The following is a 20039-nucleotide window of genomic DNA, read 5'->3' on the forward strand; positions in this document are numbered from 1 at the left end:
TTTATTTGTTTTTTATTTATATCTCATGTAATTTTATTTTACAGTTCCAATGTACAGCACTTTGTGTCAGCTGTGGTTGTTTTAAAGTGCTTTATAAATAAAGTTGATGATGATGATGATGATGATGACCAGGAGGAGGTCGCACTACTTGAAAGGGCGTGGGATCCCAAAAATCTTGAATTTTATTGCGACCTCTTACAGAGTGGTTTCTCATATACACCAAATCGCCCTGCTCCAAATCAGGACTAGCACATTTAGAGGAATTCAAATCTCTCTGAACCCTTCTCCTTTCTAACCGTTGCTGCACAACATCATATGCAGCAGCCAAGGACTTTTGGTGTTCCTGTACCCACTCTTCAAGAGTGACGTCCTCATCAACTTCACTGCCAACACCCAACCAAAAATCCACTGGCAACCGTGGCTCTCGCCCGAACATCAAATAATATGGAGTCATACCAGTTGACTGATGTACTGTGGTGTTATACGCATATGTGACTTGGGAGAGATGCCGCGGCCACCGGCGCTTTTGTTCAGGAGGCAGGGCACGCAGCAAGTCATGAAGTGTACGATTAAATCGTTCACATTGACCATTACCTTGTGGATGATAGGGTGTCGTCCGACTCTTCTCTATCTTGTAAATTTTACACAGCTGTTGCACCAAAGCGCTTTCAAAATTTCGCCCCTGATCAGAATGTATACGGCTTGGAGGCCCAAATAAATGAAACCAATGCTTCACTAAAGCCTCTGCCACTGTACTGGCTTGCTGATCTTTTGTAGGGACAGTCTGAGTATATTTAGAAAAGATGTCAGTCATTACCAAAATATTCTCTTTACCATCAGTTGAGGGTTCAAGTACTGTAAAATCAATTGCCAAAATTTCATGAGGCCGAGATGCAGAAATACTACCCATAAAGGTTTTAATCTTTGGCACAACGGCCTTAGAAAGAACACACCTTTCACAATCTCTGCACCATCTCTCAATATCTACATACATGTGCGGCCAATAATATCGCGAGCGCACCAACTGCAGTGTACGCTCAACCCCTTGATGGCCATGCTCATCGTGGAGTAAATGAAGGACGCGGCTCTGTAAACACTGTGGCAGCACCAGCTGGTCAACCTCCCTCACTCCATCAGGAGTATGAGTGCAGCGATACAACACAGACTCCCTTTGTTTCATCCGCCCCCATTGACGGACCAATTCCCTCGAACCCTTACCAAGACCATCTCTTTCCTTTGAATCTGGCAACCTGGCCACCTCCCAATACTTTAAGAAGGGACCAATCACAGGGTCTTGTTTCTGTAACGTACAGAGATCAGAGAAAGAACAACCAGGTAAAACACTTATCTCTGCCTGAACACTGGGAATCATCTCACACTGCACTCCAATATCATTAGATAATGGACCATCCAATTCCATTACAGTTCCATGTAGGCGGGACAATGCATCTGCATTAGCATTCTGAGCCCCAGGCCGGTATTTTATGGTCAAATCAAAAGCGGCCAGCTCTGATGCCCACCTCTGTTCTGTGGCACCTAGCTTTGCCGTGGACAGATGGCTTAGTGGGTTATTATCTGTAAATACAGTGCAACGATGACCCAAAAGATACTCCCTAAACTTTTCAGTGACGGCCCACTTGAGAGCTACAAGCTCAAGCTTCATGGAACTATAATTTCTCATATTCCTCTCTGTAGGCTTTAAGCTACGACTGGCAAAAGCTATTGGCCGCAATTTACCCTCATACTCCTGGGAAAGCACTGCCCCTAGACCCCCATAGCTTGCATCTACTTCCAATGTAAATGGCTTCTGAAAATCAGCAAAAGCAAGCACTGGTGCAGAAACCAGAGCAGCCTTGAGCTGATGAAAACTTTGTTCACACTCCAAATCCCAAGAATCCAATAACGGTTTTGGGGGGTCCTACCTTTTCTACCTGGAGGGAGGAGTGCAGAGACCAATCTATGCAAGGGAGCAGCCATGCGTGAAAAACCAGCTATGAATCTCCTATAATAACTAGCAAATCCTAAAAAGGAACGCAGTTCTGCTAGATTGCTGGGCGTTTTCCAATCCCGCACTGCAGCTATTTTATCTGGATCAGTAGAAACTCCTTTGGCAGACACCACATGCCCCAAATATTTCACTTGCCTCTGGAAAAACTGGCACTTGGAGAGTTTCACTTTAAGCCCCTCTTTATCCAGACGAGAGAAGATTTCTTCCAACCGCTCCAAATGCTGTTGCACGGAGGATGAAAAAACAATCACATCATCCAAATACAAAAGCACCGACTGATGTCTGCAATCTCCAAACAAACGCTCCATCAGGCGCTGAAATGTACTGGGTGCATTACACAAACCAAACGGCATGCAGTTGAACTCAAACAAACCAAATGGGGTACAAAATGCAGTTTTAATCTTATCCTTCTCAGCCATTTCCACCTGATTATAACCACTAGCCAGGTCCAAAGTGGAAAACCACTGAGCACCAGTCAAAGCATCCAAGGATTCTTCAATCCTTGGCAGAGGAAATGCATCCTTTCTGGTCTTGGCGTTTAACTGTCTATAATCGACACACATGCGTAGACTTCCATCCTTCTTTTGAACAAGAACTATTGGGGATGAGTACGGACTACTACTTTCTCTGATGATGCGAGCTTGCAGCAGCTGTTTGATATGATCCCTTGCCAGTTCATACTGAGACGGAGGGATTCGCCTGTATGGTTGTCGCACTGGTGTTTCATCTATCAAAGGAATTTCATGAGTGATCAATTTACTACAACCAGCATCCAACTCATTCTTGGCAAACACGCCGCTATACTTCTGCAATAAAACTTTTGCTTGCCGTTTCTCGCTCTCCTCAAGACTTTCAAATTCAGGCAGATCCAATTCCGCTGCATTGTCTGCCATTGTATGACTGGGAATATAAGCTGTACAACACTGTGAATTTACAGAGACCTGTATTTCAGAGTTACCCTCTGCTAGCACACTGGCCAGTTGAACTGTAGCAATCACCCGACGAGGTGTCAACCAGACATCAGTTTTACCCACATTAGTAACTGGAACAAAAGCCTCCCCTCCTTCTCCCTTTACCAATGAAGGAGACACCAATAGGCCTTCCGGGAGAAAACCATCATCAGGCCCGAGGGGTTCAATCAAGAGGTCAATAGGTGTATTCACAGGCATCTTTGGACAGGTAACAGGAACATAACTTTGCGTTCCAGCTGGAACACAGAAAGACTTCTTACCCTGTACTCTAACACGATGGGGTTCAGGAGAATTTGCCATGGCCTCCATCATTTGGCAGTATCTCAACGCTCTTCTCCAACCACGTGGCGCAGTCTTCAAAACTGGAGCTTCCCAGAGGTCAGAACCATATTGTTTACACAATTCAGAGTAAAGGGGGTTCAATACATTCATTCCTAACACACCAGGTACAGATGTCTTTTTCTGTGCCATGTGGCTATCTGTTGGATCTCCCACAATCAACACCCCTCGACGAGGTAGGTGAATTCCCAGGATTGTAACATCCAACTCAATATACCCAGAATAAGGAATTTGTAGGCCATTAGCTGCTTTAAGTCCCAACCAACCACAGTCTTTAAGCTTTTTATCACTGAGATGAGAAAAGTTATTTTTAAAAGAGCTTTCTGTGATTGTTGTGACCATGGACCCTGTGTCCAGCAAACATGAAATAATAACCCCACCCAAATCAACCTCCCCTTCCAAGCATTCACCAACTAGATGACCGAGTTCTACATTACTGGAGCCTTGCAACCCTCCCACCAGTGTGTGGCTCTGTGCACTGGTGGGTACTAGTTTTCCGCCACCCCAGTAGTTTGGCCATCAGCCCTAGCTGCTCTTTCATGCTGATTTCCATCAGAATTGGGTAATGTCGGGCAAAATCGGGCAATATGTCCAATTTGCTCACACCTAAAACAAATGGGTTTACCATTCACCGTCCTTCTACGTCGAGAAGTGTGATTGCTAGAAGCAGCCACCTCCTGTGGGTTTAATGCCTTAATGACCAACTCTAATTGTGTCTGTTGGGCTTTAAAAAGGGACACCAACTCAGCATATTCTGATGTTCTAGAATCTACACTTTCACAAGAAGCTTGCATATCTGCAGAGACTGAAACAGACTGATTATATCTAGACCTAAAAGGCTGATTCTCATACTGTGCCATCCACCTGGTCGCTTTGGCTCTCGCCTCACGAATCGTCCACTGTGGGTTGGCATTAATCAAATCTCTCAGCCTGATCCTCAATGTCAGATCTCTAACACCATCACAAAATTGATCACGCAGATCTTTTGAAGCTTTTCTTGCAGCTTCCTCATCCGTTTTAATAATCTGGTCCATTAAGGCCATCAAGGAATGAGAAAAGTCAATTAAGGACTCGCCTTCTAATTGTTTACGATTGAAAAATCTGCGTTGCAAAGAAATGTGGGAATCTAAGCAACTGTACATTTCTTTCAGTGTATCAAAAATTTTCTCAACATTTTCTTTCTGTTCCTTTGGCAAAAACTTTATCTCAGTGCGTGCAGTACCCTCTAAATGGTTAAAAATGATTTGAGCTTGCTCTTTTTCTGTTCTGCCTCTCGTGCGCACAAAGTCTCTCATTTGCTCAATCCACTCATCTAGAGTCAGTGAGCCCATATTGTCCAACTTCCCTGAAAATGTTGGCAACTTTCTATCCTGTTGTACGTATACCACAGGATTGGGTCTCACAGTCTCTGATTCACTTCCTGTAGCTCCTGTTGATGTAGAGGGCCTCTCTGTACCCACAGATGCTGTTTTCAAGTCTCTAAGTTCATTCTCCAACTCCTGTATACGTTGGGCCATTGTTTGTTGCTCGCTTCCCTCCATGATGGCGATCGAGACCTGGCTGCTCCTTCTCTCCAATCTTACAAACCTGTCCCTGCTGTCCTTACAAAATAACAAAACAAAATGGCCACTCCCTTGAATCCTGTCGACAACGCCAAAATGTAACCGAGGACAAGGGATGAGTAAACGGGGCAAAGAAATAATTGATCATTTATTTATTACATGAGTTAAACATACAAATTCCCAGTCGTTTCCAGACAGGACTTACAACACATCCTGCTGATATCCCAGCTGCACATGAGACTTACCACACAAACTGTGCGAAATAATACTGCAACCCGTCACACCCCGCTTAGCGACACTGCAATCGTGGCACACACTGCAAACAATTCGGGTCTCAGCGCAGCTGGGAATCAGTGCTATGTATGGCCTGTGATCTGAGAGATAAAGGGAAGTGGCACAAACAATTAAAATAAAAAAAACAAAAGAGAGGTTAGTCCGCCCTTACAAAACTTACTCTCAATCAATAACCGCCTCTACGGCTGGACGGACTAACCAAAACAAAATTACAAATCAATCAAAAGAACAAAAAAAAAGGACAGCAGAGACAGCACAGCTGGAAAACAAACAACATTATCAATTAAAATATTACCCAATAAAATAGCAATTTTATAAAACCATTCAAAATCATGAAGCTAAAACAAACACTCAATATACCTACAATATTGATCAGTTTCCCTGCGCGCAGTCGATCTAGGGCTTGATCAATTCTTCTATTAAAATTCGTGGTCACACTAAAAAAGTCCAGTGACACATTAAAAATAGGCACATGCAAAAGCAAAAGATCCAAACAAAAATGGCAAAAGTCTCTTACCGACAGTATACCCACTCGCACCTGAGTGAATTAATTGCCTCTGGTTTTTTCCACAGAAGAGCGCTGACTTCACCCCATACACCCACTACCTTTTCACAGCTCTTCAGCCAATCACCTGGCAGAGAGCAACAAACTGCCAGGTGACACTTGTTACACAATATTTATTTGTTTTAGAACAAAGGGAAACTGTCTTATACAGCACACCACAAACATACAACATATCGAGAACATTACCCCAAACTCAAACCCTACGAGTCCCTTTCCTCCCCGTCTCCACCCCCACCCTCCTTACCAACACATATATGCTTTGCAGCATAACCACAACATTCCAATGACACCACAGGTTAACGTCATGAATAAGGAGAGAGGTACAATAGGTCAGTGCTTTAAAACAAAAAGAAGAAAATTACATTAACTCGCCTATTGCACATTCCTGAGTAACCTTTTGGTCTGATGGGTAATCTTATTTTGAAAAGTCGTTCTGTCTGAAGACTATTCTGAAATACATTCGAAAATTACTTTGAAGGATATTATTACTTGCTTTGAACGTCACCTGTGCGGTTTTAAATTCAAATCAATTCCATGCATTTAATAACTTGTGAGTTTAAAAAATGATTATTTGTGCGTTCACGAAACCAAACATTATGCATAATTCTTATTGCTCTTTTTTGCATTGTGTATATTTTTTGTAGAGAACTCTTCTAAGGGTTGTCCCAGATTCCAACACAATAATTTACAGTGTGCAGTAAGGTGTGTGCAATGTTTTATTGTTCAGGACGTGCCTTGCTTTTTCCAAAATCCTTGTGGTTTTTGCCATATTGTTACATAGTGTTTGACACACACTGCCGGTCAGACGTTTGGACACAGCTTCTCATTTAATGGTTTTTTCTGTATTTTCATGAATGTTTACACTGTAGATTCTCACTGAAGGCATCAAAACTATGAATGAACAAATGGAATTATGTAGTAATTGTAGGTTGTAGGTTGTCAGAATATGAATGTCAGTTAGAAAGCACTGAAAGTATAGATAATAGTATGGGTGAATGTGCCGTGTTGCATTGAGTACTCCAGGAGAGCATCTTCATACATTGTTATTAGGGAATTCAGAGTCTTATTCTTCAGAGGACGAATGTCAGTGTCTGTCTTATAGATTTCTTCATAACACACTGTTAGACTTGTGTGTCTTTAATGCTAAAGAGTGTCTTATCTGTGACTGTCATCTTGACAATCGAGTGCGGGCAGGTTACAGAAACTTCAGCAGGTCCAAGTTCAATTATCACTCCCTCCAAGAAATACATGACACTAGGATTTTCAAGTTACTGATTAATTTAATTGCTACCTGGCACTTTAACATCACTGTCATCAGATTCACCATCAAACTGTGCAAAATGCATCATATTGTACAAACAAGCATGCATCACATCATACAGACGGCACAAATTGAACTATAAACGTGTGCCACGCAGAATAAACAAATAAACAAACATACCTTGCTGCACACAACAAAGAGGGAATGAGTCAGTTTGCAGAGCAAAGCTCTTCTTGACTTAGATCTGCGGTCCATGTCCCCTTAACCCTTGTGTGGTGTTCGTATTTTTGTTACTCAGCCAGTGTTCATGGGTCTGGTGGACCCGCAAGAGTTTTGGCTTTCCAAATTAACACTATCAAACAATTTTATGTTAAATTACTCAACAGATGTTTACTTCATCCCAATTACAAGACATATGAACAGCAAACATGGTTAATTTTTTCCCTTTACCTTTGTTAGATCACATTTATGAATTAATGTGCTTCTCGTTTTTCTTTTATATAAAATGTTATAAATAAATCAGTTATAATCAAGTGGAGTGAGTGGAAAGACACAACACATTTACACGTGAAAAAATAATTAATTGTTTAATTTTTCTTTTGAAAAAAACTGAACACGGGTCTCACAGACCCGAACACCATACAAGGGTTAAGCATAATTCATTTTTTTGTGGACTGTAAACTCCTCCCACATTTAATATTGACTCCTGGCAGGAATGCAGTGCGACACTAAAACAGGCCCCCAGGCAACACAAAATGTAAACATATTTGCGTTTTCTCATGTAGTGTTAACACAAATAAATTATTATTCATAAAAATAGGCTTACTTAAAATTGTATTTAAACAAAACACACATGCAATAATGATGTAATAATTATGGCAGTTATAAATGATGGAGTGGACTCAAGAGCAGACCTTGAGACAATCAAAGTTCAGTGCATTTCCCCCAGTGTTTCAACAGGACATCTACAAAATCGCAGGGGAAATGGGACCCCAGAGGTAAAAGGAGGCAATCCAGGGAAGGTCTGAACACAGGAAGCAACAAAGAAAGTTCCTTTAAGGCAAAAAGCTAAGGTGCCAAATAATGTCTACCTGGAATGAGTGTCACTCAGGAGCACAGACAACCTCAAACGATCACAGAAAGACAGGAAAGATAGAAACTGATGCGGAGAGAAGACAAAAGCTGGCAACATCAGCTCTGGAGAACTGAGGCACCATGAAAGATTAAGTTTAGTTGAACAAGTCTCAGCAAAGGACTACAGCAAGTATGCTTTGAAAGAACTATAGAACATTCTCTGAAAGACTGTATTGCTCAAACGAATATATTTCTATAGTTTATCACCGAGAAAAAAAAAGGTCTCCGATTATTCTGTGGGTTTACTGCTCATGTAACCTAAAGTTCACAAGGACAAATTCATCATTTGTCAAATAACTCGGAGTTTGTGCTGGAGGATGAACCTTGGTAAAACTGCCCCTCATCCTTTGCTGTTGACTCACCAAATTAATTTCATTTTTATTCTACCAAATTTACAACAGCAGCAGCAAAAGAATCACCATCATTTGTTGATGAACAGAATATAGATATATAACCATAAAGATAACAGACTCCGATGGCCCGTCTCAGCAGAACGGAGCTCCAGCTGTGAAAAGGATTAGAGCAGGATCCCCCCGAGCCTACATGCTGGTGGTGGAGATGAAGGTGGCTTGAATGGAGCTTGAGTGATGAGAGGTGGAGATGAGGTGGATTGGACAAAATGTGTGTGCAAAAGACAGATGCACAGTAAGATCTCGAGAACACAGCATGGATGCTGATTGGCCTGGAGAAGGTGATTAGCCTGGACACACAAACAGCTTGACACTGTGAGAAAGTCAATGTGATAAACCTTAGATTCATCCAGCAGCACCTGAGAGCGGACAGATGTAGGCCATAGATCTTCCTAATTGAATTTACACATAAGCTTCATACATATTTGTCATACTTTTGGGGACAAGCCATCCAAAAGGCACTTAGAGCAGCCTTCGCGTCACCAGCGGCCTGGATGTCAGTCTTCCAGTGGCATCAGTTTCCTCACTTGACAGCCTCACAAATATGGATAAAATATCACAGTTGCCCCCTAGTGGCTTCATGCAGTATAGGTATGATCCTTTTAACACTGACAAAGGCTGAGACCCTACAAAGGGTCCCTTTGTAGCAGGGGTCACTAACTCCAGTCCTCGAGGGCTGCTGTCCTGCAACCTTTCCATGTGTCCCTGTTGCAACACACCTGAATAAAATTATTGCCGTAAGTCATTAACTAGAGTATAGAACTTGACAGCATGCTGACGTGGCAGCCTCTAACCCTACTCAAGTAAATTTAAGTGTTAGGAAAAGTGTACTTTTAAAATACTTGCACCATGTTCATTCACTCATGAGCTGCTGTAACATGAATCAAAGGGCTGAACTGCCACTTCAGCATGCAGAGCACCACTTTCTATCCCTGAGTTGCCTGACGTTTTGTCAGGATGGCTTTAAGGCATCTAAACTTTTCCCTTGGCCTCACCAAACTCCTCCCACACCCGAGTTTTTGCTTCAGCCACTGCCTGAGCCGCATTCTGCTAAGCTGCCAGTACCCATCAGCTACCGCCAAAGTCCTGTAGGCTAACCAAGCCTGATTCAACGCTCTCCTCAGCTTGATGGCCCCCTTCTCTGGTGTCCACCGTCTGGTTCAGGGGTTACCACTGTGACAGGAGCTGACTGTAGCAGTCTCAGCAATGGAGGTGCTGAATATGGTCCGTTCAGTGTCCCCAGCCTCCATAAAAATACCACCAAAGCTCTTCAGGCCTCTGCCAGGCGTCCCCAGCAGAGGCCTGCTATAGCTTTGGACGTGCCACGTCTGTCCAGCGTCTTCCCTGCCACCCGATCCAACTCACCACCAGGTGGTGATCAGTTGACAGCTCCGCCCCTCTCTTCACCCAATTGTCCACGACATATGACAGCAGATCTGATGATATGATGCCACCCTTATGTTCAAACATGGTGTTCATTATGGAAAAACTGTAGTTTCCACAGAAGTCCAATAACAGAGTGTGAAAGACGCACGGCAGACACGACCACTCGCTCATGCTTTTCAGCATACTTTTATAAACCACGGTTGCTGTTACACACAACACGGCTACATCTCTGCAGCTCACTGCCGGACACATACCAACAACAACCACAACAGTCAGTCAGCACAGACTTTAGGCCGGCGAGGTGTGAGTGCAGATGCTGTTTCTAGTGTAAAGCACTTTGTTTAAATGTGCTACATAAATAAAGTTGTATTGTATTGTATGCCATGCAGGTGAGTCTGCCTCCCCTGCAGACCACGCCCTGCACACAGAGCACTACTCCAGTTCAGATCAGGTCCCAGTCACGCCCCTCCAGGTCTGATCTGATGCTGAGAGGAGGGAGGTTGGGGAGAGAAGGGCTTTGGCCACGACACAGTTATCTCTGTTCCTTTTAGATACACTGAAATAGGAAAGGAGGCAAATCCTTGGAAGCTGTAATCCAGTGGAAAACTCCTTTGAGGTTATACGCCAACATGGCAACACTGAGCAGACACAGATATAAAACTACTGTGTGAGTCCACAGTGTTCGGGCGATGGCTGCTCCTCTAGCAATTCTTGCTGTAATTTCCAGCTGTGGAGTCCCAGGGCAGCGCTTATGTCCTCTTCCTCATGTAAGGAAACCCCAAATGTTCCTAGGCATATTCTTTTATACTCGCCCACATGCACCCTCGTCTTCCTCCTCCCCTCTTTCTCTCTGAAAGTCACATCTCCTGAGATGACAATCACCCAGTGTCCAGACACATTATCCTCTCTCTCTGACTTTTCACCACTTTAACTACAGCAGAGGTTACTTCATTAAAATCATCTTTAATCATTTTAACATGATTTCTTTTTAGCTCAGTTACACAGGAATGCTTTTCCTCACCTTACTCTGTCAGTCACAGTAGACTCAACTTATTTTTAAAAATCATGTTAAAAGTCAGGGATTCTTACATCTTACTGTCTTTTACAATCTCTCTCTAACACACACACACACACACACACACACACACACACACACACACACACACACACACACACACACACACCATATCTACCATGCTCCCAAACACACACAGAGACAGGGACACATCGTTGCCATAATAGTGCCAATTTTCTTACTCATCATATTTATTCTTTATTTCTTAATAATACTTTGATTAGATTTGAGCAGGATTAACTGTTGTCATGATCACATGCAGATAGATGTTATAGCGCTCTATTACCTGGATATTAAGTCCTGTTGTCTCTCTCTCAGATGTAATGAGAGGACTTCTATCCCACCTCACTCAGCATACCTCATGGTCATTGCCCGGACATTTTTTCACTTACCTTTTGTTCTTTGCATATAATTAGCGTCCCTTCCACTCTTCTAAGTTGCTCCACTCTTGCTTTTTGTGTCCTGTATAAATAGCATTGTTGTAGATAGCTCTGGGTTAGTGTATCTACTCAGATCCACCCTCTGTGTGTTGGTATACATGCCAGCATACTTTAATAAACACATCACCAGTTAGGTTCTAAGAAGTTTTTGTCCAGCGCTGTAGAAATCCCTTTGCAGGTATAAAAATACAATGTTACATCCATCAAACCTTTTTATCTTTGGTATTTTTTGTAGATTTGACTAAAGAAGGGAAAATATGTGTTTTTGTAACAAGCTGCTTATAAGACTGAAAATTAGAAAACACAAACAAAAAGCAGCAAATGACCTTCAGAAAGCTTTTCCGTTTATAGATGTGCTTGATGTTTGTAGCCTTAAAATAAAGCCAGCTAAATTGTGTTTTAATTTAAACTCCTGTCACCTCACTCTCTAAAGACAGGAAATAACACGACTCCTTCAAATGTGGAACTATGTCTTAACAGATATCAGCTATTCGCTAATCCTCAGAGTATTTAAAAACATCTTAAACAGAAAGAGAAAAATAATGTCGAAGAAAACACAGACTCGTTACTTGCCTTTACTTAAAATACAACAAATGAGAAAGGTTTGTTCATGTCATTCTAGAGGTCCCAGGCCTTATCATTCAAGACATGTTTAAGCAAGCAATATAAATGAAGCACAGGGAAGGCTGAAAAGTACATATAGTCAAGATTTGCATCACTGAACACATGAAAAGAAAAGGTTTTTTGAATACTACACATTTTTGCATCACAATTGCTAATCTAACTTCTTAAAAATGTATCTTATTTCTATTTTGCATGTAACATTATTAGTTTTCAAGGTTTCTAATGACAACACAGCTGTTAATGTACGGGAGTAAAAAGAATAATATTTTCCTCTGAAATGAAAACTTATTGGGTTTCACAAAATGGAATCACACACACATAAAGTAGCTACAACACTAAATGTACGAGTATATTTTGTTATCTCCTGGTTTTATAATAAACCCAAACCTGCATCATAGTTTCAGCACACGTTAAACAATGTTTGTTCTGTTAATCTGTTAGTCTGTTTAGAGAATAAAATATATGATTTCATTTTCATGTGTAACTGCTCTACATGTCTCCTGTGACGTGGTTCACGTTCGAAGGAACAGACTGACAGAGTTTTGACGTTTTACATTATGACGCTGCATCATTGTTTTTGCACATTGAGATGTGTGACAAGAACGTGAGGTTGAGACTGCTTTACATATGATGGGAGCTTAGCTATTATTGCCAAAGACAATTAAAGTGCATGTTGCTTACCCACTAACTTAATGGCATATACAGCAATTCATAAAACATACATTAATATAATACTTTGCCCTATAATGCCTTTGTCTTTGTTTATTTACTTGTATACTAAGTAAACAATCCTCACATCTTTAAGACAAAGTGATATAACTGACCTCAAATTAAATAGGTTATTATAGGTTATTTAACAAACCAGGCAAAGTTTAAATGAATTTTCAAACAAGTCTTGCATTGAAAACAACAACAACAACAACAACAAAAATTGCCGCTCTTTCATAAATTCATTCAGATAACCAGTTCAGCATGAAATTTGGCACTTTTTCCAGCTTTCCTGTTGCACACACGGCTCAGTCATGAGCACGAAATCGCCTGAACATATTCTTTTTGTGTGGTATTTACTGCGTAAATGAGTCTAAGCAAAGAAAAGGCATGAAAACGATGGAAGCCTGTCTGATCTATGACTTAGTCGTTTAATATACTGTCCCCAATTCATATCCTCAGGCTTGAAAGCAGCACAGGTGCTGAAGCCAATCTTAAGCTGACTGAATTGATATTAAAATATTTTGTTCCTATTGTCCGAACAATTAAATATGTCATTTGATTTGTGCTTGCTGGTGATTTGTGCCAGTGTCAGCTGTAAAGTGTCGTAATTCTTAAACTGACAAACGGCTTTTTAAATATCTAATTGTCCAAAAGTAGCAATGAACCACTGGAACATGGACAATGAAAATCCCTTAGGTTGTGTGTATGTTTCTGTAGTTTTCTAACCTCCAAGCACAGGATCCTGCAAATAACTAAATACAAAATCGTGTGTATTGACTGTGCAACCACTGTCTTTTACAGAAGCTAGCATACCGAAGAATCATGGCTGTTTTCTCAACAGCAACCAAATTGTTGTGATTATGTCGATTTAGTTTGTTAATAAGGAAATAAGTTTTAGGTGGAGATCTGCAAACTTTGCCTAACACTACGCAGCTTTTTGTGTTTGCATTGATAAAACTGCTTCATTTGCATTTCCTATATGTGCAGTTTGAAGTTATGTGTGAGGACCACAAAATGGAAAACATGTTAATGTTATGCCCAAATCTGTAAAAGTATCAGTGAATTAACACCCCAAACGTTTGCATTTAAACAAATTATGAGTTTGAGTGTATAACAAATTCGTTAGACCACCAAATGTCACGTTTATACCAAAGTCTTGGTAATTATTTGTTTTCTGTGTTTCTGTGCTGGTCAGTCCACCAGTATGCACAAGCTGTGTAATCAGAATTATATGTTAAGTGTTAAAATATAATTAATGTTGTTACCCATGGGTTTTCAAATTTACTGGTTAACACAAAAAACAAAATAATAATAATGATGGTAATAATTGTTATGCACTTTTTTATTTAGTTGCCAAATTACATTTTTTTTCTTGCATTTCTGAACAGAAGTTTTACTGGTTGAATATTATGATTCATTCATTTTAGACTTTTTAGGAAAGTCCAATGTGCTGGATTAATTTTGGGTGTAAAAATGTTAATTTAGTTTATTATTATAAATAACAATATGAATTTATTTGTAAACAGGTTTCGACAGATTTCTAAAATATTTGTGTTTTGTTCTTATTCTGACAGGAGGCCTAATAAACTTGTTAACCAACGTAGAGAGGAACATGTTGCAGAGCTGCACAGTTTGCTAATGAATGTGGTCACATTCTCTGCAGTCGCTTTCCAATAAATACACGATTTTTTTCAGAGCCAAACACCTTGTTCATATATTTTTTTTATGACAAAAAGTAACTAAGCTTGATCCATTTCTTTGCCTAAGTTAGCCCTAGTTGCTATTAAAAGATACATTTAAGCTTATCAAAATGTTTATTTGATTGTGATTAAAATACGTAGCAACTTATTTAATATATGCTTCAAAGATTTGAATGTCTCAGTGTGTATTTAAGACTATAAAATGAACTTATTGTTGTTTTTTTCAGTTGTTCCCTGCAATGACTTCTTGTGATTACAAAAATCAACCTAACAAACTGACTTCTCATTACACAACAGCAGTAGAAAGTTATGGTACATTATGAAAACTAGTGGTTGGTTGAGTCACAGCTGGGAAACAAATTTCAGTTATTTTGATTTAAAAGTGGAGGAAACATGGAATACGGGATTAACCGGCAGTCAGCAGTCACATTGTAACAAAGTATTTTGTTCACCAGTAAACAACAAAGAGTCTTGTTTATGAGTAAGACTGAGAAGCAGCAGAAGAGGCAGACGTTTATAGGGTTGGCCAGGCTGAAAGCATTGCTTACAGCAGTGTGAGACAGAGGGATACTGTCAACGTTACTCTCTTCTGGCACACTGGCTTAGCTGAGGATATACTTTCTTTGGTTACAACCTATCGAGTGAAAAGCTGACTGCCTGTCTTGTTAGAAATGTGCTGAGGATGTGACGACTCAAAAAGCAGGATGAATTCTGTGTAAAACTAAAGATTTATCTTTCTTATAAAACAGACACAGTCATCCTTTCACGTATATTTGCATACCAGAAGAAGAAGGTAGTCAGAGTCAAGATTAAAGCTTGCCAAGGCAAGGAAACTAGTTTTTACAAATGAAAGTGTATTTCTAAAAAGATACACACTATTTACCTGGTCTCACTCTCTCTCTGTATTTGGTCATTTAAATAGAGAAATAGAGATATAATACGTGGAGATGCAGATGTAATTTCAATTCTGTTCGGTGAAGAATTATAAAGAACAGTTAGGCCATAAAGCTTCCTCGTAAAAATGAAATATGCTGTAGATAAAGCACTAATGCAGTACAGACAGGTGAGACTCTACCAAATTGAACACATTTGTGCTGGAATTTGGTGGTAAAGTAACATTTTAGACAAAATAGACCAAAAAAACTTTATATGATGATGGCGCTGATTTCAAAAGCCAAAGATTTTTCCTTAGAACACTTTTCAGGACAATCATGCAAACACATCCAGCAGAGCACACTTAAATAGCCTATAAAAGTAACACTAAAGCTGTTTCTCATTGTGGATCGAAACATTTTGCATTAAAAAGCAGTCGAGTTTGTGTTTAAAGTGTTGTGATTTTATTGGGCGAGGTCTAGCTGTACACAAACTAATATTATCTTTGAAAAAGATCCTTGAAGGCTACTTGACATTAAAAATGTAACAATATACTAAATCATTTGTTAACGCAAACTTTTACTTTCATAACGTTCGTCTCTGTTTTATACAAAGCCAGTAAGCTGCACAGTCATCAGTGAAGTATTTTTGAAACATTAGCATTTTTGTTTGGCATTGTTGTAAGAAAGTACTCAAGCCTAAATTTGTCTTACCTTTTAAGAAGTTAATAATGGTATTGCAGCAGTTACATATGAACTCAGTAACATGTGTTTAAAAGAAAAAACATAAACCTGTCCATATTTGACCTGTCCATTCCTGCTGTTGACATTCCCAAGGTAATGCTGGTTAAAGATGATGTTACCCAAAATTAGTAAATTACTAAAGCGCCCTTCATAATGTTTGGGACAAAGTTTTGCCTTTGGACAACTCCACAGTGGATTGTAAATTAAAAAAAACTGTGATTGATGAGCTGACAGTCAGCTCTAATTTAAAGGGTTTAACAGAAAAATTCAATGACTTGTTTTGCAAAGCCCCATTTTCAGAGGTTCAAAATTTCTGGGATAACATAAATTTATGTCTTAACATCAATTTTAAGACACTTTAAAAAACGAAGGACTGCATTTTTCAACCAATGTCTGCTTGAAGTCTAGAAACAATGGACATCAGCAAATGTTGTTTCCTTTGAGTTGCTCAGCTTGATCTTTACTCAAGACAAAAATAGATTTCCCTCTATGTGCTGACATACCACTTTGGATTTAATCCTCAGTTATTATGAAACTGTGGCCCTCTTCTACAGTGTGTCCTGAGCTCTGGCTCTCTCTCCTACCCCCTGCTGGTTGCAACAGATGGCTGTCAGTCCCTGAGCCCTGTTCTCCTCGTCGGCTGACTGTTGGGGCTTGCTCTCTATGTTTCAGGGTCTTTACCTTAACACCTAAAGCTCCTTGAGGTGGCTGTTGTGATTTGGTGCTTGCTGGGTTGAGACATGTGAGACTTGGGCATGGAAGAACGTCCCGTTTCTTTTACCTTGAGAAACTGTTGGGTTGCTTTTTCAGTATGATTTGGGTCCTAATCTGTTTGCACTGTTAGTGCTGTCTGATCATTTTCTGTCTGAGCATCGTTTGGTTAGGTCTGAGCAGAGAATAAAGCGCTGCACACTTCACAATGAATTCTGCTGCTTCTATCAGCAGTCACGTTGTCAGTGACCCAGTTTCACTGGCACGATGCTGGCTCCACCATGTTAGGCAGATGCTGTGTGTAACAGTCACAATTGTGTGGTGTCTCTTTAAGACAACTTAAGTTAATGTTAATGATGTCACAAGTGTGCGCCACTGCTCTCTGTAGTGTGGGAGAAGTGTGCTTGCACATGGACGTATGGACTGAGATGGACCTCATATCTTTATCTCCTAACTCAAAGTAACGTTACAGGTTGTATGAACACAACTCGCCTTGTAAGGTTGGTGAAGAGTGTGTTTATTAAAGGATGAGCACTGTGTATTTTTGCGTTTTGTGGGAGAAACATTTCGTCATCACCAGGTGACTCCTTCAGTCTCAGCTGACTGCAGCTTTCAATCTTATAAACAGGATATTTGCATAATGACTGAAACCAGCCCACTGAAGGAACAATGGGCTGGGAGGTCAGTTCCTTAATCTTAATCATGCAGATTCTCATGACCATTGATCAACAACCACTGATCAAAACCCACTGATCAATAACCATGAGCACCATTCACAGAGAGTTGGGGAATGGCTGCAATCACAGCATTGTAAGATGGTGACAGATGTACCCTTAGGCCCCCTCCTCGATTCAGAGATGGTCTTTCTCTTTTCACGTAAATGGCCTCCGTGACTCCGCCCTCAAACCAGCGTTCCTCCCTGTCCAGGATGTTACATCCTCATCATTGAAAGAGTGTCACTGGCCTGTAGGAGTAAATAGACTGCAGAGTCCTGGCCTGACGAGGTGGCTCTTCTGTGTTGTAGCCAGAGGTTGTTTGGTTTCCCCGATGTATAAATCCTGGCAATCCTCCTGCACTTAACAGCTACACTATGTTACTCTGTTTGTGTCGGGGGACCCGATCCTTGGGGTGGACCAGCTTTTGGCGCAGCGTGTTTTGGGGTTTAAAAGCCACAGAGACCCGGTGTTTAGAAAAAATCAACTGCTCCGATACTCCTGACACATACGGGATCACTACAGGTTTTCTCTTAGTCAGCCGTTGTCCTTCTCTCCTGGATTGGCTGGACCTTTCCAGCCAATTTCCTGCTATTTATAAGGTTGGGGAAACCTGCAGTCAGCTGAGACTGAAGGAGTCACCTGGATGAGTGACGAAACTTTTCTCCCACTGAAAACGTCCAGATGAACAGAATCAACCTTTGGTAATGTCGACGTTCTTCACCTGCAAGATTTTGTTTTAAAATTACAGTAAATTTACAGTGAAACACTTTGAATTATGATTAACCTTCAAATATTATGTCTGCTTTCTTTTTCACTAAATAACAGTGAAGCAGGCCTCACCTGCCACAAAAGCATCTGTCAGTCAATTGTTCCATTTATTTTTGAACATCTGAAAGGTGGGGGGACTACGCCATTTTATACTATACAGCTCATGCATAATTTTTGTAAAACCCCTTAAATTAAACCTGAAAGCTTGCACTTCAGTAACATATTGATTTGTGATTTCCACAGTGGTGCTGTTTAGAGGCAAAGCTGCAAAAATGTGCTGTCTTTGCCCCGAACATTCTGGAGGGCGCTGTTTTTGATCCCAAACGATTGATTCTCGATATAATGTAGACACAACCTTCAAGGGTAGTTTTAGTAAAGTGCCTTTAGAAATGTGCAGATTTGACAACCCAATTCAGCATTACACATATTTAGAATTTCCATATTTACACAGAGAACAGAATTGAAAATGAGCTGTTGCACTTTGTTTGCACAATTTTACTTTACGACAGTGTGTGGGAAAAGTATCCTCACGTTCATCACTTTTTAATTTTTTTACATCTTTGTAGCTCAACTGCAATAGGGTCCGCGCAAGACTTATAGCAATGACAAAAACAGTTTGCTTTTTATTCAGTGAAATTAAAGAACTTTTCTAACTTCTGATTGAATTCACGACCTCTCGTCAGGACAATAATCCTCACGTGTATTCGCATCCTATGTGACTCTGTTGGACTCTATCAGATTTGATCATTCTTTGAAAATCATTTAAAAAAACAACAGGGTGTTTTAGTGCTTTTCCACAAGTCCATTTTAGATCCATGGAAAGAGGTATTTGTGTTATTTTGTTCCTTCTCTTGTTTTTTGAGGAAACGACATGTTAAATACACCTCAGTAGCAAAATCAACGCGTCCAGTGTACCAGTTAATTACTATAAACTTTATAAATTCGGCATTAATCATAGACCTATTGTAGTTGATTACATGATGTAGATGATTTTAAGTTCCCATCATGTGTCTGTGTATTGTTAGTTCTTCAAGGTTTTGTTTTGTATCTAAAACTACATTTTGTTTACTTGATTTTGCTCCTCAGTACAGAGTGTTGTGTTTATTTGTATTTGTGTTACTTTCTTGTTGTTTAAACCCTTGTCTTCCTTCCTGTCATGCCTCGACAACTTCTCCTTATTTGCATCCACCTTCTGCAACTAGATGAGATCACACTCCACCACGCATTGCTCAGTATACTCTTTCACCAGCTCCACACTCAGGGTGTCGTGGCAGAATTCAGCCATGGCCTTCCAAAGCGGTGGGTCTAGGAACATCTGGCACATCACATGACCCTTCAAGGTGGCAGTATGGCGCTGCAGGTGGTACAAGAACTGCTGTCGAGCCAGGGCGAGGTCTTTACCAAACATGTCGATGTTCAGGTAATACCTGGTTAAAGAAAACATCATGACTGTGTGAAAACAGTTTCCCATTCTTAGCAGTATGATTGTAAATGCAATGACCACATTATAGAAACAACACGTTCTCATCCCAAAACGTAACGTTCGACGCCATGTGCCAAATCGTCGGTATGTTACGCAGTCGGACACATGAGAACCATTTGGAATGAAACATGTAAATTTATTTTGCTTTCTCATCATTAATCGCTTTGGAAACACTATCTAATACAATTGAGACTGTGGTTAAGGTTAGGGCTGCAATACACGGTGCATATCATAGGTGCTATGGGACGCCTCAGGACGTGACAAA

General features: G+C 40.5%; 1 protein-coding gene and 1 long non-coding RNA gene across 4 annotated transcripts in view; both read right to left on the reverse strand.

Annotated features, from left to right (window-relative positions):
• Positions 1 to 5015: 5015 nt before the first annotated feature.
• On the reverse strand, positions 5016 to 5840 carry LOC112430460 (uncharacterized). Of its 2 annotated transcripts, none has more exons than XR_003022063.2 (3): positions 5692 to 5840; positions 5539 to 5611; positions 5016 to 5254 (listed from the first exon to the last, which is right to left on the reverse strand). It is a non-coding gene; the product is annotated as an uncharacterized LOC112430460 (long non-coding RNA). The 2 variants fall into 2 exon arrangements; XR_013096995.1 differs by having other exon boundaries at positions 5016 to 5433.
• A 6164-nt stretch (positions 5841 to 12004) lies between these two features.
• LOC101477274 (N-acetyltransferase 16) overlaps positions 12005 to 20039 on the reverse strand; it is a 41239-nt gene continuing 33204 nt past the window's right edge. For both annotated transcript variants that reach the window (XM_004574799.6, XM_004574798.5), the window contains one exon: positions 12005 to 19718. In XM_004574799.6, the coding sequence (XP_004574856.1) occupies positions 19490 to 19718 (229 nt within the window). In that variant the 3' untranslated portion in view covers positions 12005 to 19489. The remainder of the gene's footprint in view (positions 19719 to 20039) is intronic.

Source organism: Maylandia zebra, linkage group LG3 (assembly GCF_041146795.1).
Source record: "Maylandia zebra isolate NMK-2024a linkage group LG3, Mzebra_GT3a, whole genome shotgun sequence".
Lineage (NCBI taxonomy): Eukaryota > Metazoa > Chordata > Actinopteri > Cichliformes > Cichlidae > Maylandia > Maylandia zebra.